The following is a 25000-nucleotide window of genomic DNA, read 5'->3' on the forward strand; positions in this document are numbered from 1 at the left end:
CCAACTTATTTTGCCTATTTTACTCCGCAAATGTCGGCATGGAGAACCGCCGCCAAAGCTGAAGGTATCGCCATCAAAGCTTGAAGAGCACTCTTCAAGTGGCTTTGGTGAAGCAAGCACTCCACCGAAATGGTTGAAGAAACTTTTGAAACGAAACGTTTATTTTTTATATGTATCTATCTTTGCTGAAGTGACGGGTTGTATGATGAGAGATCGCACAAAAGGGGAAACGTGGTATAAAGTAAAAAATTGCACATTCTCAGCGAGCCAGCCACCACCTGATGTACCACATGACAACGCAGAGCCAAACACATGTGAGTAGGCCCTGAACCTTGTTCAAGTTGATCTATATATTCAGTGACAGTGCGAATATTGTCGAGTGTTCAGCAAGTGGCTTGAGCACTCAAAAGCAAGGACTCCAACAAAATGGTTGAATGGTTGGCTTTGCAAGTGATTACTGATCAACAAGCCTGGTGTTGGCTTCGTGGTTAGGGTGGTTGCTTGGGGTCTTATGGTCCTGAGTTCAAGCCCTGTTGGCCGCTGAATTAAAATACACCAGGAGGTTGATTCAGCCTGTCATCCTTCCGAAGTTGACAAAATGAGCACCAGTGTACTGGTAAGGGGAACACTGCATCAGCGACATAGCCGTGTCCCAACCAATGATGCAACCAGCAACCACAGGCTGCACTCGATAGAGAGAGAGAGAGAGACCGATCACCAATCAGTCATATAAACACCATGCACCCGAAGACATCAAAGCAATGTCCGATTTGGACAAATGAACACATTTTTTAGCAGTCGAAACTTCTACTGAAGTCAATAAAGAAGTTTAAGTTTTGAAATTCTGTTGAGATGAAGATATTATAGAGGTTATTGCATGTGCGGAAATGAAATAAAGCTACGAACGCTGGAGTCTCCAGGTGTTTAAAAGCATTGCTATGTATCCAGCGATTAGTAGGTATCATTCGATAATATAAATGAGGAAACTGAAAAAAAAACATTATCGTTAAGAAATCGTTGTGTCCTGTTCCAAGTCAAGGAATGTTGCGCAGGTGAAAAAAATGGTGTTTTCAGAGTCTTGCGAGCTGACAGAGAGCTGACCAAGATGGCACACCACCATCTTCGTGAGGCTTATTTTGATTTTTCATGATAAACACCCCATAAATTATCCTCAAAAGGGGTCTTTAAATTCTCTCAAACAACCAATTTTCATTCATACACTACTTTTGAGTTCCCTTGGTATGCATGCAAAGTTTGGGGCCGCTACGTTTCATGTCTTTGGAGTTATGGAGGAGACGGACAGACTGACGGATGGATGCACAGTGACATTTATTATTGTGGATTAACACCGCGAAGGTGGTGAAGGACTGAAGATCCATTTCTCGCAAGAAGTGGATCACTCTCCCACTTCTCACATCTTCTCCAATCTTGCTAGTTCCCTCATCCCTCATCCCTCCCCCACCACCCCCTGACAGTTTTCACCGATTCCCTCACAACTCAGTCTGGTCTCCAGCTCTCAGTGATTCACTGGTAGTGCACCATGACACGTCTAGTGGGGGTTCAGAGCACATTCATGGTGAGCAGCAGCTGTTGTAATATGGGAAAGTGCTAAATGTGTGATAACCAAACCAACACACTGATTTTGGACCAACGTCGGCTGTCGACGTCATGGCTTTTACAAGCAATTGCAAACGTTGGCCCAGTGTTGGCAAATAAACCTCGTTTTTACAACCATTTACTTTTATAGCTATTGCTTTTACTTTTACAATCTCTTTTACAAACGTTTACGTCATCCAGCTCTCATGTGCATATTTTGGCAATAAACAAGGATTTGTTTATTTTAATATTTAGAACTTGAGATTTCATCATGTATTGTTATTATTGTGTAATTATTTCCTAGTTTGCTGTCATGTAATCCCAGAGAAACAGTTTTTTAAACTATGAATGGATGAGTGGCTCCCAAAAGGAAACAACTTTTGACAGGATTTATCACAGAAACGATGCACCACCACCTGATGTCATAAGCATTTCAATAAATTTGGGTTTTATTTGAAACTGGGATTTATTTATTTTTCTCAATAAAAAGGGGGAAGGGGGCGTATGGCTTTCCATCCGCCCTGGTTCACTCCTTAGTTGTTTAGATCTACGTGCTGTGAACATCAATGTTTGTTCCATTTGTGTCATCCTGTCTGCAAGTCCTTGTGGAATAGAGTCCTTTATAGATTCAATATCTCTTCTGCAGGCCACCTCACTAGGTCAGCAGTTACTCTTTTCCCTTTCATCATCAATGCCAGCATCGGCTTTATGACCTACATGCAAAGACCCACTCCAGAGGTTTCTACACTTACTGACCCCCAAACCCTTCCTTCGTGCACACAACTCCCCATCACGTACTGTAGTGCATATGCACATGTATTTGTCTGCTTGTTCACCCACACACACCTTCAGTCTTTTAGCCTGCATCCCTTTGTCATTTCGCTTTTCCACAAGCCGTGACCACAAGAGAGAAATAAATAAATAATCCAACACCTCGCCTTTCTTTCAGCATAACCTCGATTATTAAACTTGGATATGTCATGTACCGCATACGTCATGACTACATGACCAGACATTTGAGAGACTTGACCTTGTCCAATCGGTTATTTTGGAAATAAAGGTAGGTTCCCATCGTGTCCTGCCTTTTTGGCTTCTGGTTGCATCATTGGTTAGGGGCGCAGCTATGCCGCTGATACAGTGCCCCTATTACCAGTACACTGGTGCTCATTTCGCCAACCTCGGAAGGATGACAGGCTGAGTCAACAACCTGGTGTTAATTCAGTGGCCAACGGGGCTCAAACTCAGGACCCTAGGATCCCAAGCCACCACCTTCACCGCTAAGCCAACACCAGGCTATAAAGGTAGGTTCATTCAATGTTATGCCTGGTGTTAGCTTAATGTTTCGGGTGATGGGCCTGGAATCCGAGGGTCCTGAATTCAAATCCCGCTCTCCGTTGAATTAATACCAGGTGTGGTTGACTCAGCCTGTCATCCATCCGAGATCGGCAAATCGAGTACCAGCTTGCTTGGATAATTGAGACATTCGAGTATCATGCTTCGGAGTGGCGACCCGTCCAGGATTGTTCCCAAAGGCCCAAGAGACTGCTTTGGCAGCACTGACGCTCTGCACAGAGTATGGTCCAAATGGATGGATTGGGGGGGCTTTACAGATGCAGTGCCCATGGCCCAAGGGTAACTTAATCCGGCCCTGTTGTGCATGTCCTAAAGTGGTTGGGAGTTTTCATAAAATTTCTCAAAACAGATTTCAGGCTCCCACCCGTGCTTAGCACAGATACCTCGCAAGTGTGAAGCCTCAGTCGACCCACGTCACCACATCTTAATTACATATTATTGGAGAATGACTGCATCTATTAATTATGTCTATTAATTACATACCATTGGAATATACTTTTTGACATTTAGATGGCTAAGACCTATTATACCTTGAAGACTCCTTTAGACCCTGTAGACATTGTGACCCCTTGACCTTTTAGACTTTTTGACCTTTTAAACCCCATTGGACTCCTTTGCCAGAGACCCCTAATTACAATTGGAACATACCCTTTAGACCCCTGACACCCTTTAGACCCCTTGGACTCCCTTGACCCTTCAGATCCCTAAGACGTTTTAGACCCCTTTGACCTAACGATTAGAAAATACCCTTTAGAGTTTAGACCATTTGATCTCTTCGACCTTGAGGCCCCTTAAGAGCCTTATAGACCCTCTGCAGATCTTTTGGACTACTTAGACAATTTAGACATTTACACGCTTTCCACTCCTGAGACACGTACCACCAAATATCTACAGAGTCTTATTGCAATTTACAGACTAAACTTCTTTCATCAAGTAATGCACAAACTCCACCTATCATCAATTTTCATCCGATTGACTTGAAATTTGAACAGGGATTGTATATTAGGTCAATGAAGCCTATTTGAGGTCAAAAGGTCAAAGCTCAAGGTCACAAAAAATTAATTTTCATCCTTTAATGTTGAAATTTGAACAGGATTTGCATATTGTATTGCAGAATTGGTTCACCAAAATGAGAATGATCGATTTAGCCATATTAAAATATAAATGGTTTCCATAACAACAATTTCACCCCATTATAATCAAATGGAACTTTTTTATGAATTTATTATTACAATACCTCAATAAGGTTTCAAATATCGAATTGAAACTTATGCAGCTTATGTGTATTGTTGTAGATTACCGCCCGTTTGGCGTGCAGACGACCGCCTTAGCCCAATTGCGGCCGTGCGCGCCCACCGAATGCGCAATCTAGTCGTAGCTTCCAGATCAACGCCGAAACCCAGCTACGGGTGTTTTAAACACACCATAAACCAGCCAATCCCTCTGTCCACGCGCTGCAGGATCGATCGCCGAATTATTCACGCAGACAGAGATACTGGGAGTTTATACCTCGACGGGGCCTGCACGAAAATGAGCCGCTTAAGCAGCTCATTCCGTATGCAGCTCAATGGGGGGGGGGGGAGATGGGGACAGGACATGAGCAAAAAGCCTACAGCCGATGCCTATTTATTATGTACATGCACTTACACAATTCACTACTTAAGGACAAGGCGCCACAGACTTTCATGCAAAACCCAAGAAAGAAAGAACAGGCTCGTGAGCCTATAATGTACTCAGGGCCGGGATGACCGGAACAGGCCCTGAGAGACCGGGCGGGCTCCCTGGCCACCCTCGTGGTGACTCGGGTCCTTGTTCGGAGACCCTCGGTGTCTTTGTCCGGACCCCCGAGCCCCGACTGGCTCCCATGGTCGTCCGGCTTTTACTGCGGCCTGGCTTAGCCGATGACGCATTGGAGGATTGAACGGGTCTCGACCCCGGCTCCCTGGTTGCGCCGGCGAACCTTCCAGCGAACCAACTGCCCGCATTCCAACACTCCGAACTCCGAACTCAGCTCCCACCTCCGAACTCTCCAGCTCTCAACGGGCGTCTCTCCACTCCCAACTCCCACCGACTCCGAGCTCCCCACACCAACTCCGCCACCAACCAACTCCACCACCGCTCAACTCAAGCCAGTCTCCAACCCAGCCAAACACCACGAACTCCCGAGACTTGCCGGCGAGCGAACGCGGCCCTTTATAGCCCCAAGGGAAGGGGCCGCTGTGGGCTTCCCCACCCGAAATCAGCGCCCCCCCCTTTTCACCTTTGAACCTTCACCCAGGCTGGATCCGCCCCTTTCACTTCCGATTGGCCAGCTTCTTCAGAGGGTAAGGCCTTTTTGATCTGTTCTTTCCGTCAAACGCGGCCGTGTTGGAAATCACCGTCAAACGCGGCCGTGTTGGATATCACTGTCAAACGCGGCCGTGTTGGAAATCACCGTCAAACGCGGCCATGGGTTGGAAATCACCGTCAAACGCGGCCATGGGTTGTCGTTGTTGTGACGATGTGTTTGCTTTCAAATAAAGATAGAAAAAAATAACGGCAAACTCAAAGATGCACAGCCCGTTATACATCGGTGGGGAATTCTAACCTGGAACACACACTTACCGAAATAACTGACCTCTGGGGAACCTGACTGGTGTTCTGTGAATTTCCACAACCGTAACAATATATATGAATAAAATGTGGTCAGCATTAGTCAAAGGTCAAGGTCATCTGAAACATATAAAACGCCTATTAGGCCACAATTAGAAAACGTATCAGCCAAATTTGTTATGCAAAACAATCAATCATATAAAACACTTGATAGGTCAAATTTTTGAAATTGCCAAATAGCTGTTTCCATGGCAACTATTGTTTGCTTGGATTTTGCAAGTACATGTTGTTCTTTGCACGACACCTCACTAACACTATCTCCTTCTCACTATCTGCCATGACCTTTCCTGGGAAAGTCACATTTCCAACCTTGCCTCAAAAGCCAGTCGCCGACTGGGAATCCTCCGTCGTGCAAAGTCCTTCCTCGGCCCTCTTGAGCTCCTGACTACTTACAAAGCTTTTGTCCGTAGCCTGATGGAGTACTGCTCTCCCCTCTGGGCTGGTGCTCCTGCCTCCCACCTTTCTCGGCTTCACGCTGTCGAAACCAGGGCTTTTAAGATCATCGGCATCTCCCGCAATGAAGCTGAGTCTTTGGGCCTCTCACTCAATCACCGCAGGTTGGTCGGTGGTCTTTCTGTCTTCTACCGACTCCTCTCCAGCCTTGCCCCCCCTGCTCTCTCTGCGATTTGTCCCAACCACATTTCCACAGGGCGCTCAAGGTCCGCCAACAACCCCCTTCTGGTAAAACTACCAAAATCACGAATCACTGCTCATCTTCACTCTTTCATTCCTCTTTTTTCCCGCCTTTGGAATAAACTTCCTCATTCTATTCTTTCCCATTCTTCCCTCCAGGCTTTCAAAACAGCTGTTCACCACCACCTCTTATCTTCCCCCATCCAAATCCTCGATCTTTTCTACCCCCGATAATCCACCCAAGCCCACTTCCTTCAATTCTCCTGCTTTCCTTCCTGAAAGTCCCTGTAATGTCCATCTTCTCTTCGCCATGTTCCCCGTCCCATCCCCATCCCTCTCCCTTCCACAGTTCACCTAATGTGTCTGTTCCCCACTGTTTTGTCCCTTCCACTCCCGCCCCTCTTGTCTCATGCCTCCTTGCTGTGAGTTGTGTGTTAGCTCTCATACGAGCCTCGACCAAGGTATACAAAAAAAAAAAACAAAAAAAAAAACACCTTTCTTGTTCATTACTTGCAAAATCGAAGATTTTTTGAGCATGTTGGTCAGTCGATTTTGTTATTCTGTCTCTCAATCGCTTACAGGTCACAATTCCAAACCGATCATCATGAAACTTTACCAAGTTGTAGAGGTAGTCCCAACTGAGAAGTCTATTGATTGAGGTCAAAGGTCATCTTGAGGTCACATTTCTAAAATAATTTTTCATCCGATTGACTTAAAAGTTTAACAGGATTTGTATATTGCGTTACTGAATTAGGAAACCAACTATTTGAGGTCAAACGGTCAAAGGTCAACTCAAGGTCAAACTTCTAAAATCAATTCCAATCTGGAAAATAATCAATTTTCATCCGATTGACCTGAGTGTTGATTGTTTGTCAATTTTAATCTTAAAGAAATGGACAATTTGATGTATCCATGGCAACCTTTGGAGAGGGGGAGGGGGGGTGGATTTTGCAAGTATCGTGCTCTGAATGATGTCTTTTTTTTGTTTGTCCACAACATAATGTGCTAACGTAGGCCACAAACGCCACCTGGTGGTAGCCAGTTTTACACGTTGCTTTTTTTTAACTTTGTACCTTTATAAAGTATGTGCAATTAGAATGTGAGTATGTCTATAAAGTATGTACAATTACAATGCAAGTAAGTCGAGAAAGTACACACTATTACACTGCAAGCACTTCTATAAATTACATACTATTAGAATGTGAGACTGTCTAAAAAGGATGTACAATTCAGAAGGTGAGTACGTCTATAAAGTACACATATTATAAATGTGAGTGCATCTATAAAGTACGTACTACGAGAATATGCATATGTCGAAAAAGTATGAATGTGACCGTCTATAAAATACATATGAACACAAACACACATGCACGCAAACATTACACAAAACAAGTCCTGGTGAGGGTCTACAATATCTAGGGATGGTGTACGTCATTTTGGGGCCCCATGCAAAATGCAATAATGGCCCAATGACCCCCCCCCCCGTCAACCTGTCAACACACAAAAATACGCATTTTGTCATCCGTCTGTCTGACGTCGATGTATTTGTTCGTTACTTATGCAATCTCAACCAATTAAACTTGCCAAGAGGACTACGGGTCATAAGGCAAAGGTTGCGGTGACTTCATTTGCCCTCCTCACCAGGAATTGCAAAGGTGGGGCAACGCAAATCATTTTCATAAATGTGTACTGTGTAGTGCCACTCCCGGTGCTGGTGGGAGAGGGTATTACGAGTGATGCTTCAGAACCATCAATTGTATCACAACTCACGAGTAAGAGGACTCCATGTTATTTTCACACTCGCTTAATCTATCTATCTATAATTCCAGCAATCTCTGTGTCTGTAACCGCTGTTTCTCAACAACCACTGGTCTTATCTAATTGAACCTTGCCAGGTATATTGCTGGGGACCTGCGTATGTGCCTTTTCAAGGTTTGATATTAATCGGACAAGTGGTTCCCAAGTTATGGCCATTTATTTACCAAACCAATGACAGGACACGTTGCTGCGTAGGCGTGGCCGTTGGGGAAGAGATCCTCAGCCGCGTTCCCCATTATGGGTTACAACGTACGGACTTCTGGGTAGTGATGACTTACTGTATTCTAATAATTTCTCGATTTCTTATACGCATTTATAGATAAACACATGCCCCAATCCAGTCGTCGTTTAAGGCCCTGTCACACCATGACGATTTAGCCAGCAATGGCAACGTATAAAAATGTATGTAAAACGTTGGCGTACGCTAAAAAAATTTTTTTTTTAAGTTTTGGGCGTATTCATAACGTGTTGGTCGTATGCATAACATATTAGTAACGGGCACAGAACGTTTCGTTGTGTTATTGATAACTTTTACCAACGAATGCTTAGCCTGTTGTCGGCGTTCACAATCTATGCCCAACGATAGTTTAACTTACGCATAGCACGCTAAACGTATCGCCGGCGAACTCATGGCGTAACCTGTTAAAAACCTGCCGGACGCCGATTTAAATCATAACCGCCTGAGAATTTGAAGTGTCAACATCGCAGTCACACCTTGACGATTTTGCCAGCGTATGCCGGCCTATGAAAAATGTGTCTAGAACGCTAGGCGCACGTCAAATACGGTATAGGTAAGTTGTGTATACGTTAAGAGTAGGCTGGAAAACAATGAGGTACGCTGTCATATTACGTGGTACGTGTAATACGTCGTGAAATTTCAAGCATGCTGAAAATTTTACGACGTACTCGGCATATGGCTAACACGTTGCGCATGCGTTGTCATATGTTCCTGGCACGGTCAGCGATCGTTTGCACACGACGGACACACGTTACTTGTAGGTTACTCATAAGTCGAAACACGTCAAGGTAATATTTAACATACCCGCAACCTAATTTTCAACCAATGGGTAACGTCCTTTTAACCTATGAGTAGCGTGCTCTGAACCTATGTTTAACGTGCTTGAAACCTATGAGTAACGTGCATTGAACCTATTTGTAACTTGCCTTGAACCAATGACTAGCGTGCTATGAACCTATGAGTAACGTGCGTTTAAGCAATGTGTAGCATGCTTTGAACCTAAGTGTAACGTGCTTCTAACCTTTGAGTAACATGCTATGAACCTATTTGTAACGTATCTAAAACTCACATTGTCGTATGTAGACGAATTAGATTGACGTCTTTCGGACAACCACAGCACTTACTGAACGTGTTTCTAACCTACATCTACCGTGTAATGGCGTATTGGCAGCGTTAAGGGGAATTGGTATATACAAATGGGCTTCACAAGAGGAACCCATCATTGTTCCAGACTCCATGTTGAGTAGATGTCAATGCCAATAGTATCAGTAGTAGTAATACTATTAGTAGTAGTTGGTGTGCGTGACAGTAGTAATAGGAGTAGTAGTTGTAGTAGTAGCATTGGTAGTAGTAGTATGTCTATGTCAGTAGTAGTAGGTGAGCGTGATGAGGAAGGTGTGGGTGATGATGGATCCTCTTATCATCCACGAATAGGAGACTACTTTGCACCATTGTTCGATGTTCTTTTCGGCTAATTTTTTTTTCCTCATTCCCACGATGAAATATTTCTTTGTTTTAATTTGTAAAGTATTAAAAACGACTTTGACAAATGCATAATGTACTAGTAATGAACACAGAACGCTTTGATAACTTATAGATAAGTTACATTAATGATTGTTTATCATGTTTTAGTCGTCCACAACCTATGCCCAACGATAGTCTAGCGTTTGGATAGGGTAATAATTCCCAAGCACGTTATTCACAGGTTATAAATAAGTCACGGGTACCCTAAACATTACTTTGATGCGTTTCGACGTACGAGGAACTTTCAAGTAGCGTGTTGCGAAGTTTGAACAACGTTCGTGTAGCGTGCTTACAAAACGTTACTCATAGGTTAGAAATAAGTTTCGGGTACGCGAATGTTACCTCAATGTGTTTCGACATATGAGTAACATACAATTAACCTGTGTCAACGATCGCATAACGTGTCTACAATATATGGCCAGCGTAGCGGAACATGTGAGCCAAACGCCGAGTACGTCGTAAAATTTCAAGCATGCAAAATTTTTTGGACAACCAAAAATTACAACGTTTTAAACCAGTGTAATACGACCTATGGTAGTGTTTTTCAGTGTGCACCTAACGTATACATAACGTACCCATAACGTATTCGACGTGTGCCAGCGTTTCAGACAAATTTTTCATAAATCGGCATACGCTGGCTAAATCGTCAAGGTGTGACAGCCCCTTTACGAGAGCGAAGGAACGGCCTGTGTAGTTGTTTGAAGGTTTTTTTTTTTGCACGTACGGCCATGCACGTACAGGCACGCGCTAGTTTATAATAAATACAAAGTTGTTTCAGCCTCGATTGCAAAAAAAAATCCACAGGAACTCCCGTTTTATTGTCTTCTCTCCATTGATAAGGTGTATATACAGCAGCTTGAGCATCGTTCCACCTTATCGTGCCATTGTTCCAAGGATATCTCAGAATAATGATTATGGCATATTTGTAATAATATTAACATTAAAATATTGCAAAATAATAATATCTAAATATTAATACTGAAGGACCAATTTTGTGCTCCTCCTAGCGGTCGCGTCACGTTTTTCTCGGTCCTGTGACCTGGACTGAAAGAAACTTCGTACCTGTAAGAGTGCATCGCACATAGTGGCAATAGTCAACTTTCAACTCTGAAGCAGAATAAACACTTTTCGTTGAGACAGGGGCGAGGAGTGAAGAGACGGGGCGGGGGATGAAGAGGCGGGGGCAGGGAGTGAAGAGGCGGGGGCGGGGGATGAAGAGGCAGGGGCAGGGAGTGAAGAGGCGGGGGGCAAGGTAAGCAAATTTTTGGGCGGGGGTAAGCAAATTGAAAGTGGGAGACGGGGAAATGGGGCGGGGATGAGTGGGCGGGGGCTGGGGTGAATTAGGCGGGTTTGAGTGTGAGGGGGTGGACAGGGGGCGAGGGCAAGTGGGGCGGGGAATCAAGAGATGGGGGGCGGGGAGTTAAGAGGCGGGGGCGGGGCCATTACATTTTTTGGCGGGGGTAAGCAAATTGAAGGCGGGGGGGGGAATGGGGCAGGGGCGGGGGATGAGTAAGCGGGAGCAAGCACACCCTGTCCAGTCCATGTCCCTCGAGTGTGGGTGAGCTGGTGAGTGGTTCAATGAACGGAATCCGTCTGTGACGGGGTTTCGACTAGTTAACAATAATAATCAGACAATAATTGGCAGTAACAAAAAAAATAGCATGATACCCCCTGGCCGCTATCGTACAGAAGTTTAAAATTATTTTTATGTGATGAATAACGGTGTAACATGTAACCGTTATTTTTTATAGAATAACGGTGAAACATGTAACGTTTCCTTAAAATGGTAATGTTCCCTTTACCGCCTCCATTCATCATGAATGTGTGTGTCAATCGCCGAGTGCACCAATTCTGGGTGTTCCAAGTGTTGAGACTATTGATACCGAATGGGGTGCCAGGTGTTGATCACCCAACATGGATGCTCACTGCTCCAACTTGGGCCGGGGCCTTCCCGATGGCACGCAATCATGACGCACAAACTGTCCGTGCATTTCACCGCATTTCATAAACTAGTGCGTGCCCGTACGTGCGTGGCTGTGTCCTATCATTGGTTTGTTAAATAAATGGCCATAACTTGGAAAACACTTGGGAAACAGCTGAAACGGATGAAGAAGAACGGTATCAAACCCTGAAAAGGCACATACTCAGGTCCCCAGCGTCAATTGTGACGGCATATCAAACGAAGAAGAAGAATTGTGACGTTAATTGTGACGTCAATTGTGATGTCATAGCACCGTGTCCTGTCATTGGTTTGGTAAATAAATGGCCATAACTTGGGAACCACTTGTCCGATTGATATCAAACCTGGAAAAGGCACATTCACAGGGCCCCAGCAATATACCTGGCAAGTTTCAATTAGATCGGACCAGTGGTTGTCGAGAAACAGTGGTCACAGACAGACAGACACACAGAGATTGCTGGAATTATAGATAGATTATGGTGTGGATTTGCTAAACAATATCAATATGAATTAACATGAGGAATTATACAAATTTTATTGTGATTATTGTTGTATTTGTAAACATTAAACATCATTATTCCACTTGCTTTCTCCACTCACCTCACCCCCTAATTTTGTAATAGACCTGTCCAGTTAATCAGGAACAACATTTTTAATCGATTCATGACGTCACAATGCGTTCTTTCCTCGAGATGGAGCATTCCCTTTGTGATGTTTATTGATCCCCACTCACAAGTTGATCTGTTTTGTCAGCAAAGTGAGATCACACCCCCGGCGGCCCCGTCTCGAAAGATTGTGAACCACGATCGGTCGTGTGGGGGGCCCTTGTCATCTCGGGGCCCCGTGCAATTGTACAGGATGCTCGCTCCTTATGCCACCTCTGGCAATATCTGATTGCTCTTTCTAGTTAATAATGTTTTTACTACTTTTATTGTCTAATAAATTCCTTTCGATGTCTTTTTGTGACCTAAGAGAACACTAATTTTAATCTGCTAACTGTATGTCCCTGTGTTTGTAAGCATCTGACGAGCTTTTATAATTTATTTATAAGTTCTGTGCCATGTAATTTTTTCTCACTGTTCTGATAATGATCATATTTGCAATTGTACCATAGAAGATATTTTTTTTTCGGAATGTTGCTGTCCAAGAAAGGCATTCATACAATGTGGAACAGAAAATCATCTCGTTTATCAAGTAGTTTGGTGTAAAATTTATGACGATTGATATAGATTTGTAAAATCTAACACACACACACACACACACACACACACACACACACACACACACACACACACACACACACACACACACACACACACACACACACACACACACACACACACACACACACACACACACACACACACACACACACACACACACACACGCCAGAATGTACTCGATCTCATGTGCCATACAGAACAATATCCACATGTTTACCTCGAGCTGCTCAATGGTCCACTGGTCCAGGTTCACCGATTTCACCCGAGATATGTGTACGCCCAGGTTACGGTGGATGCCCGCACAGCGAATGCAAATGAATATACCCAGATTCCAGGCAGCCCATCGTGGAGCTGATCACACACAAGCAAGGGTAGGAACACCCAGCAAAATTCAAAACAAAAACATGCCATATATCTTTTGAGTTGTGGTCCACAGCAATCTCATGCTTCATTAACCAATTGCATCAGTGGTTGCTTGAAACCATTGTCAACAGTGGTCCTCAGTTGTTGCATCCATTAAAAATTTCAGTCATGGTTTTGCACTTTAGGAATTCTCTACCCACTACTCACAGTATGCGTGGTAATGGGACACCTGAAAGCAATCCGTGGGCGCTCGGGGAGATTTCAGCCTGGCATTTCGTTGGAAGCACACCAATCAGGTCCCGAGTCAAAATTAACAAAACATTCACCCACTAATGCAATCATATTCTCATACGAGAACTTTGGTTTAGAAGCACTTGTTGGTACTTGTGTACGAGGGTCTCCAATAGATCATTAGTCTAAAAGTGAGTGATGAGGTGCCAGAGTCCCAACTTAGGGGTTGGACTCTGTCGAGCTCGTCAGGGTAGAAATTAGGTGCTTGGCCGTGAGGGCGTCTGGTATTCCAACACGACTGTACTCTTTGTAAAAGTCCAACAGTAATCAATTGTGTCAGACAGATCCACAATTTAATGTCTCATCCCATGAGATGAGAGCATCTCTAGGGGTGAGGAAGGTCTGTTGGAGTTGTTACAGATAGGATTGGAAGAAGTGAAAAAGACAATATAAAGCAGATAATATTATCAGAGTATTGAGGGAGGTGGTAGAGCAGATAAGCATGGTGTTTACAAAGCAGCTAACAGGGCACCATATCAGCACCATGATAACAGGGCAGCTTAGCATGATATTAACAGTGCAGATAAGTGTGATGGTAACAGACCAGATAGACATGATATTAACAGGCAGATAAGCATCATGTCAAAACACAGACTAAGAGGAATGTTAACACAACAGATAATTGTGATGTTAACAGGGCAGATAAGCATGATATTAACACGCAGACAAGTATGATGTTAACACAACATATAATTGTGATGTTAAGACAAGATAAGCATGATAATAACAGGCAGACAAGTGTGATGTTAGCCAACAGCTCATTGGAGTTTCGCCAGATACCAGAGAGTTGCAAATACAACCACTATTTAAGGAAGGTTCCCGAGAGGAATTAAGGAACTAGACCCGTTAGCTTGACTTCAGTTATGGGGAACATGTAGAAGACATTAATTAGGGATCATATCTGCAAAAACAATTTCGTTCAATCAAACTAATTAAAAGCAGACATATGAATTAAATCAAGTTGTATGAAACAGTTTCAGAATGGATGGGTGAGAGAATTGCAAAGGATGTAGTTAAAATATTGAGACCAAGGTGAGGGCTTGTCGGGTGCCTGTTAGAGTAACTAAGTAGATTGAAAACTGGATTCGTGATAGGAAGCAAAGAATGACTGTGAGTGGGAGGATGTATGTCGTGTGATACCTCAGGAATCAATACTAGACCCGTTATTATTCCCTTAAGGGTTTCACCGGAGGGGACTATAACGTTTGCTATCTCTGTCCATCCATCCATCCCACCTGTGGTTTTTCAGACTCCCCCCCCCCCCATACCCTTCAACATATTCAACTGAAACTTGATACATGGCTTTCTGATGAGTTATAGAACAAGTTCGAGTTTCAGGGCGTTTCGTCAATTTTTCCCAGAGTTTTACCCTTTTTAGGACTTAGAAAATATCACATCGGTTGGGGACATGTATTGCAAAGCAATTCTCGCTCTTACTATTCATATTTTATTACATCATTGATTTGGACAGTGGGGTTAAGAGTTGGCTTTCCAATATGCAGATGACACAAAGCAAGGAGGTAAGGTGAATAGCAATGTGTAGGAGATGGGAGAGAATGATCAAATTTAGAAAAAAAATCGACATACTTTCATAGATGGGTAAAAGAATGATGTGTGGCAGGCAACCCCCGTTCGTCAGGACCCTTGCTACAAGTTATGGTGTGGCACAGGGGTCCATGGTCACCACTACAGTGATGAGGTGCATCAGTATTATAGATACTAGTGCATGCCCGTACGTGCAAACAAAAACAAACAAAGAAAAAACTTTCAAACCACATGCCAGAAACAACTACCACACAGGCCGTTCCTTCGCTCTCGTAAACGACACACACACACACACACACACACACACACACACACACACACACACACACACACACACACACACTTCTGGAATTATAGATAGACCACACACACACATTGCTGGAATTATAGATAGATGAAATGAGGTCAATGAGATGACAAATGAAGTGGTTGAATGCAGACTGCAGAGCAATGAGTAGGGAAACTCGTCGTTGTGAATCGTTTTCACCACCAAATTGAGATGTATTTCGTTGGCAAGCATGTTGAGTAGAGCTGAATTCCTCAACACTTCCAAAGGCCACAACGTTTTGACAATTGGAAACAAAAAAAAGTTGTGCACTTTTTTTGATAAATTATTTTCGAACAATTTTTCTTCAATAAATAAAAAAATAATAATAAAAATTGTCTCCATGTACATTGTACACACCTTTATCTCGTTAGCACCTCTTCATTAACAACATTGCTGCTAAGGTAACGGCGCTTCTTCTTTGTTTCCTTGTTCAGGACAAGAATGCAGAGGCTGCTGGATCTGCCAACGTTTTAATAAATTATTAGTTTTAATGGCCAATTATTCAATTAGCGCCAACGTATTTTGCCTTTTCGCAATGTCGTCGTAAGGAAAAACACAAAGAGAAGAGAAGAGAAAAAAAAAAAAAAACGTTCGTGCAAAAAAAATAAATTTTACTTCCTGGTTCGGAGCATACCAGCTCACTCTGATGTTACCGAAATTTATGCACCGTCTAATAATGAAAACGATCATAACTTGGGGCATTGTGTTTATCTATAAATGCGCATAAGAAATCGAGAAAATATTAGAGCATGAAGTCATCATTATTCGGAAGTCCGTACGTTGTAAACCGTAATGGGGAACGTGGCTCAGGTTCCCTTCCCCCATCGGCCACGCCCACGCAGCAACGTGTCTTGTTATTGGTTGGTAAATAAATGGCCGTAATTTGGGAAGCACTTGTCCGATTAATATCAAACCTTGAAAAGGCACATCCTCAGGTCCCCAGCAATATATCTGCCAAGTTTCAATTAGATCACACCAGTGGTTGTCAATAAACAGCGGTCACACACACACACACACACACACACACACACACACACACACACACACACACACACACACACACACACACACACACACACACACACACACACACACACACACACACACACACAGCTGGGATTATAGATAGATAAAGAACAACCTGGTGATGTCCCTGTACCTGATCCACTCTTCTCCTCTCCACTCCACTTCCCTTGGCCCCCCACTCCAATGAAATGTTGTCAATTAACTGATTGATTGAATTAGTGTGGTGTGGATATGATGTGCCAACTGCTCCCCCTTCATGCAACATAAGGTCTTTGTTTTGCCTTTGGACAACATACTCGCCGGTTGAACACCCTGTCTGCGAAGCACCAATCCGACAGGATTTATAGCCTGGCTGGGAATTGAACCCATATTGGACATCTCCAAAGCAAGGGCATACCTCTGCACCACTATGTCAGACATGCAGACACCTGACCTATACAAACGACAGCAACAATTGTAATACCACTGTACATTGCAATATTCTTGCAGCAAAGCAAAACTGGTTTCTAAAAAAAGCGTTATGCGGTTACCTGCAATGGAGCGAAGACCACGTCATTGATGCATGTCCTCAGACACGGAAAAAGAAAACAAAAGGATAAGGCAGCTGAGGTGCATGTTGTGGGTCTGAGAGTTGTATTGTACGTCATGGTCGTTAAAGCACATCCAGAAGAGATGTTTTGACCAAACGAATGAGGTGTTAAAGTGACACAAGTACCGTTTTGTACCAATAATTGTATCCCACTGCACTGATTACAGACCCCACCATCCTCAAGGTCTCATTGCACAATGTAAAAGCATACCAGGCCATTGAATGATCCTGAGATCATGACCCGAGTGCGTGGAGATCACTTTCCAATTGGTACCATAATATATTCCGCACTGTACCACATTGCACCAACACGAGAAACTGCTCCATCATCTGCAGCACCACATCCCATGCAGATGGTCAATGTGCACCAGCATTGGATACTCAACTCACCTCCCGTACCAGAAACGAACCCAAGACGGTGCACCACCTCTTATATTCTCCTAATATTGAACACGCAAAGATGCCTTCGTCTATATAATCAACAGCATTCCCAGCAACTGCAGTATAACCAGACATGCTGCATTGTGGTCCCTCCCAACCAGTTTCCAAATACATACCCACGCAAAATATCGACCCCGTGTACCAAAGCACACAACCTGCACCAAGACCTCACATCGCACGCACCCCGTATCCAATATCCCCAACTAATCACGACATCTTGCACCATGAACTCGCTCAACACACACCGAAATCCAGCACCCCCTACTAATCACGGCACCTTGCACCATAAACGTGCTCAACACGCACCCCGTATCCAGCACCCCCTACTAATCACGGCACCTTGCACCATAAACGTGCTCAACACGCACCCCGTATCCAGCACCCCCTACTAATCACGGCACCTTGCACCATAAACTCGCTCAACACGCACCCCGTATCCAGCACCCCCTACTGAGGGCACCTTGCACCATAAACTCGCTCAACACGCACCCCGTATCCAGCACCCCCTACTAATGAGGGCACCTTGCACCATAAACTCGCTCAACATGCACCCCGTATCCAGCACCCCCTACTCATCACGGCACCTTTCACCTTAAACTCACTCAACACGCACCCCATATCGAGCACCCTTACACACAACAGCACCTTTCACCTTAAACTCACTCACCACGCACCCCGTATCCAGCACCCCCTACGAATCACGGCACCTTGCACCATAAACGCGCTCAACACGCACCCCGTATCCAGCACCCCCGAATAATCACGACATCTTGCACCATAAACGCGCTCAACACGCACCCCATATCCAGCACCCCCTACAAATCACGGCACCTTGCACCATAAACGCGCTCAACACGCACCCCGTATCCAGCACCCCCTACAAATCAAGGCACCTTGCACCATAAACGCGCTCAACACACACCCCGTATCCAGCACCCCCTACAAATCACGACATCTTGCACCATAAACGTGCTCAACACGCACCCCGAATCCAGCACCCCCTACAAATCACGACATCTTGCACCATAAACGCGCTCAACACGCACCCCGTATCCAGCACCCCCTAGTCATCACGGCACCTTTCACCTTAAACTCACTCAACACGCACCCCATATCGAGCACCCTTACACACAACAGCACCTTTCACCTTAAACTCACTCACCACGCACCCCGTATCCAGCACCCCCTACGAATCACGGCACCTTGCACCATAAACGCGCTCAACACGCACCCCGTATCCAGCACCCCCGAATAATCACGACATCTTGCACCATAAACGCGCTCAACACGCACCCCATATCCAGCACCCCCTACAAATCACGGCACCTTGCACCATAAACGCGCTCAACACGCACCCCGTATCCAGCACCCCCTACAAATCAAGGCACCTTGCACCATAAACGCGCTCAACACACACCCCGTATCCAGCACCCCCTACAAATCACGACATCTTGCACCATAAACGTGCTCAACACGCACCCCGAATCCAGCACCCCCTACAAATCACGACATCTTGCACCATAAACGCGCTCAACACGCACCCCGTATCCAGCACCCCCTACTAATGAGGGCACCTTGCACCATAAACTCGCTCAACATGCACCTATATCCAGAACCCCCAACGAATCACGACATCTTGAACCAGAAACTCGCTCAACACGCACCCCATATCCAGCACCCCCTAAGAATCACGGCATCTTGCACCATAAACTCGGTCAACACGCACCCCGTATCCAGCACCCCCAACTAATCACGGCACCTTGCACCATAAACTCGCTCAACACGCACCCCGTATCCAGCACCCTCTAATAATCACGGCACCTTGCACCATAAACTCGCTCAACACGCACCCCGTATCCAGCACCCCTACACACAACAGCACCTTTCACCATGAACTCGCTCAACACACACCCCGTATCCAGCACCCCCTACTAATCACGGCACCTTTCACCTGAAACTCACTCACCACGCACCCCGTATCCAGCACCCCCTGCTAATCACACCTTGCACCATAAACTCGCTCAACACGCACCCCATATCCAGCACCCCCGACACACAACAGCACCTTTCACCATGAACTCGCTCAACACACCCCGTATCCAGCACCCCCTACTAATCACGGCACCTTTCACCTGAAACTCACTCACCACGCACCCCGTATCCAGAACAGCACCTTTCACCATAAACTCGCTCAACATGCACCCCATATCCAGCACCCCCTACACACAACAGCACCTTTCACCATAAACGCGCTCAACACACACCCCGTATCCAGCAACCCCTACTAATCACGGCACCTTTCACTCACTCAACACGCACCCCGTATCCAGCACCCCCTACGAATCACGGCATCTTGCACCATAAACGCGCTCAACACGCACCCCGTATCCAGCACCCTCTAATAATCACGGCATCTTGCACCATAAATTTGCTCAACACGCACCCCGTATCCAGCACCCCCAATAATCACGGCACCTTGCACCATAAACTCGCTCAACACGTACCCCGTATCCAGCACCCCCGACACACAACAGCACCTTTCACCATGAACTCGCTCAACACACACCCCGTATCCAGCACCCCCTACACACAACTGCACCTTTCACCATAAACTCGCTCAACATGCACCCGTATCCAGCACCCCCTACTAATCACAGCACATCGCAGCATTAACTCCCCATGTACCAAAGCACATACCCAGCATACTCTGGTACCAACCACATCCCTCTCAAATCCCCTCCCCTCATTAAGCCACCGACAAACTACGCACCTTGCCCCCGCACCTTCCGTACCTTTGGCCTCACAATCAGCGCAGTACTTATTATCGTCTTCCCGCAAAAGGTGTGTTAATATGGCGTGCGCTTGTTCAAGCTTCTTCTTTGACTTCTCTCGCTCTGCCCGCGTCGCCATCCTTGGCTGTCACTCTCCTTTCATCGGTGTTTTCCCTCTTTGTCAATTTGTTTATTTTCTCCTCCCCCTCGGGCACAACGTCCTTCCTGACTGCCCCTGCAACGCGACAACTGCAGTGCTGCACCGGCGAAGGAACTCCTCTCTTGCAGCATCACAGTCCGGGTGGGGATCCCGTCACCAGCCCCCCCCCCCGTTAATCCCATTTGTCAGGTCGTGCTCCTGGATTACTGGTTCGGAGGTGAACGTCCTACCACGCCCTTGAGAAGATCACACGAGGACAGGCGGATAATGATTTTGTTGCTTTTGGGATTGGGGGAGTGGGGAAGGGAATTTGATTTATTCCTCATATCATTCACCCTTTCATGGCCAGACAGGGAATAGCCTCGAGGTATGCACCCCCCACCTCGAGGCTGTGCAGCCTGGATTCGAATCCTGACCCAGTTATAAGCTGCCATCCCAGTGCTTCATGGGCAGGGTGATTCATCAGTGCGTGTATTGTAACCTCAGATATTAATGTTAAAAGGTAAATCCTATCTGCTGGTATTAGTTGGTGGATGTTAAAGATACAAAGGTGTCCTTCGCTGAGAGTAGGTGAGCTATCGCCAGCACCAATAACAAATTAGAAATTCTTGCCTTAACCTACAGAGGGCACTGCATGAGCGGTACAGCCACACCCTCAGGCAACGATGCTACCCTGCAGACTTGTGCTGCATACGAATGAAGAAAAATATAATCGGCTGTTTGTATTGCTTGAAGGTTTGACCATGGGGTCCTCGACATTCAAACCAGAATATGGACATGTTGATTGGTGGACGTTTTTGTGCCAAAGAGTATAGTTCGTGTGTATAGGTGTTTTGTGTGTGCATGCAGGTGTATCGGTTCCCTTCTTGTGTGGCCTTTTGGGCTGCTGGTTACATTATTAGTTAGGGGCACAGCTATGCCGCTGATGCAGTGCCCCTATTACCAGTACATTGGTGCTCATTTCACCAACCTCAGAAGGATGACAGGCTGAGTCGACCCCCTGGTGTTAATTCAGCGGAAAAAACGGGACTCAAACTCAGGACCCTGGGATCCCAAGCCGCCACCCCAACCACTAAGCCAACACCAGGCTATGTGTGTAGGTGCGTCTGTGTTTAGGTGTGCGTGTAAATGCATGTGTTAATGTTCAAGTGTAGACATATAAGTGTGTGTGTGTGCGTGCGTGCACGCACATGTTCATGTGTACGTGTGTATATATATATATATATATATATATATATATATATATATATATATATATATATATATATATATATATATATATATATATATATATATATATATAAATATATAAATAAATCTTCTTCTTCCTCTTTCAGCTTGCTCCCGTTAGGGGTCGCCACAGCGGATCAACCGTCTCCATTTCGCTCTATCCTCCACATCTTCCATTGACACTCCAACCACCCGCATGTCCGCCCTCACCAGATCCATGAACCTCTTCTTTGGCCTTCCTCTTCTCCTCCTGCCTGGCAGCTCCATCTTCAGCATCCTTCTCCCGATATACTCTGTTTCCCTCCTGTGCACATGTCCAAACCATCTCAATCTCACCTCTCTCACTTTGTCTCCAAACCGTCCTACCTGCGCTGTCCCTCTAATATACTCATTCCTTAACCTGTCCATCCTCGTCACTCCCAACGAGAATCGCAGCATCTTTAACTCTGCCACCTCCAGCTCCGCTTCATGTCTTATTGTTAGTGCCACCGCCTCCAAACCATACAACATAGCTGGTCTCACTACCATCTTATATACTTTCCCCTTCACTCTTGCAGCTACCCTTCTGTCACAAATCACTCCGACAACTCTTCTCCACCCACTCCATCCTGCTTGCACTCTCTTTTTCACTTCTCTCCCACACTCCGTTACTTTGGACAGTTGATCCCAAGTATTTAAACCAATCCACCTTCCCCACCTCAACTCCTTGCAACCGCACCATACCACCACCCTCCCTCTCATTTACGCACATGTACTCCGTCTTGCTCCTACTATCATTCCCCTTCTCTCCAGTGCGTACCTCCACCTCTCAAGGCTCGCTTCAGCCTGCTCCCTACTCTCCCTACAGATCATGATGTCATCCGCGAACATCATAGTCCATGGAGACTCCAGTCTGATCTCGTCCGTCAACCTGTCCATCACCATTGCAAACAGGAAAGGGCTCAGAGTCGATCCTTGGTGCAATCCCACTTTAACCTTAAACCGGTCCGTCATTCCTACCGCTCACCTCACCGCTGTCACACTGTCCTCATACATATCCTGCACGATCCTCACATGCTTCTCCACCACTCCCGACTTCCTCATACAATACCACAGCTCCTCTCTTGGCACCCAATCATAAGCTTTCTCTAAATCCACAAACACACAATGTAACTCCTTCTGGCCTTCCCTATACTTCTCCATCAACATTCTCAAAGCAAACATTGCATCACTGGTGCTCTTTCCTGGCATAAACCCATTTTGCTGCTCACCGATCGTCAACTCTCCTCTCAACCGAGCTTCCACTACTCTTTCCCACAACTTCATGGTGTAGCTTAACAACTTTATCCCTCTGTAATTTCCACAGCTCTGCACATCACCTTTATTCTTGAAAATCGGAACCAGCACACTTAATCTCCACTCCTCCGGCATCCTCTCACTTTCCAAGACTTTATTAAACAATCTGGTTAACAACCCCACTGCCATCTCTCCTAAGCACTTCCATGCCTCCACTGGTATACCATCTGGGCCAACCACCTTTCCACTTTTCATCTTCTTCATAGCAGTCCTCACTTCATCCTTACTGATCCACCCCACTTCCAGATTCACTATCTCCACCTCTTCCAACCTTCTCTCTCTCATTTTCTTCATTCATCAGCTCCTCAAAGTACTCCATCCACCTTCTCAACACACTCTCCTCGCTTGTCAGCACATTCCCGTTTGCGTCCTTTATCACCCTCACCTGCAGCACATCCTTCCCAGCTCGGTCCCTCTGTCTTGCCAATCGGTATAAATCCTTTTCCCCTTCTTTTGTATCCAACTTCTCATACAGCTCGTCAAATGCCTTTTCCTTGGCCTTTGCCACCTCTCTTTTTGCCTTTCGACACCACTCCTTGTACTCCTGCCTACTTTCTTCATCTCTCTGACTATCCCACTTCTTTTTCGCCAACCCCTTCTTCCTTATACTTTCCTGCACTTCCTCAATCCACCACCAAGTCTCCTTATCTTCCTTCCTCTGTCCAGATGTCACACCAAGTACCTTCCTAGCAATCTCCCTCACAACTTCTGCTGTCGTTGCCCAATCATCCCACCCATCTTTACCACCATCCAACGCCTGTCTCACCTCCTCCCTAAATTTCACGCAACAGTCTTCCTCCTTCAGCTTCCACCATCTGGTCCTTGGTTCAGCCCTCACTCTCTTCCTCAACCTCACCTCTAAAGTCATCCTACAGACCACCAATCGATGCTGTCGAGCTACACTCTCCCCTGTCACAACCTTACAGTCACTAATCTCTTTCAGGTTGCATCTCCTACTTAAGATGTAATCCACCTGTGTGCACTTTCCTCCACTCTTGTATGTCACCCTGTGTTCCTCTTTCTTCTTGAAATACATATTTACCACTGCCATTTCCATTATTTTTGCAAACTCTACCACCATTTGCCCTTCCACATTTCTCTTGTTGAGACCGTACCTCCCCATCACCTGCTCATCCTCTTTATTCCCTTCCCCAACATGTCCATTGAAATCTGCTCCAATCACCACTCTTTCATCCTCGGATACACTCTCCACCACTTCATCTAACTCACTCCAGAAATCTTCTTTATACTCCATCTCACACCCCATATGTGGGGCATATGCACTGACATTCATCATCACCCCTTCAATTTCCAACTTCACACTCATCACTCGGTCAGACACTCTCCTCCACCTCCAATACCCTCTTGACATAATCTTCCTTCAGGATTACCCCGACACCATTTCTCCTCCCATCCACACCATGGTAGAACAGTTTGAAACCACCTCCAATGCTCCTCGCCTTACTCCCCATCCACTTGGTCTCTTGTACACACAGTATGTCCACCTTTCTTCTCTCCATCATATCAGCCAACTCTCACCCTTTGCCAGTCATCGTCCCAACATTCAGAGTTCCAACTCTCACCTCCACACTTCTACCCTTCCCCCTCTCCCACTGCCTCCGGACTCGCCTTCCCCGTCTCCTTCTCCTCGTTCGCCCAGCAGTAGCACAATTTCCACTGGTACCCTGCTGACCACCGGTACCGGTGGCGGTCGTTGGTAACCCGGGCCTCGACCGATCCGGTATGGAAATTCGTTTTGTTGTCCGCATAATGATTTGGCATAGGTTTTTTACGCCGGATGCCCTTCCTGACGCAACCCTGGTCGCCTCTTACGACACACAGGGATACGGTACACCTTTTCTAACCGGGGCATACATATATATATATATATATATATATATATATATATATATATATATATATA

The 25000-nt window shown here is 45.5% G+C and overlaps 1 protein-coding gene across 4 annotated transcripts in view; it reads right to left on the reverse strand.

The window, feature by feature from the left end:
* The window catches only part of LOC147017253 (stromal membrane-associated protein 1-like), a 76119-nt gene that overhangs the window by 10751 nt on the left and 40368 nt on the right, over positions 1 to 25000 (reverse strand). The window contains exons 1-3 of one of the 4 annotated variants that reach the window (XM_085846719.1): positions 20373 to 21200; positions 13215 to 13348; positions 1 to 682 (exon numbers count right to left, since the gene is read on the reverse strand). The exon at positions 1 to 682 is cut by the window's left edge and continues 260 nt beyond it. In XM_085846719.1, coding sequence (XP_085702845.1) covers positions 569 to 682; positions 13215 to 13348; positions 20373 to 20490 — 366 coding nt within the window. In that variant the 5' untranslated portion in view covers positions 20491 to 21200 and the 3' untranslated portion in view covers positions 1 to 568. The other 3 variants (XM_085846721.1, XR_015049412.1, XM_085846720.1) reach the window with 3 other exon arrangements.

The sequence above is a fragment of the Eptatretus burgeri genome, chromosome 11, assembly GCF_056783735.1.
Source record: "Eptatretus burgeri isolate ZD-2024b chromosome 11, Ebu_testis_v1, whole genome shotgun sequence".
Classification (NCBI taxonomy): Eukaryota; Metazoa; Chordata; class Myxini; order Myxiniformes; family Myxinidae; genus Eptatretus; species Eptatretus burgeri.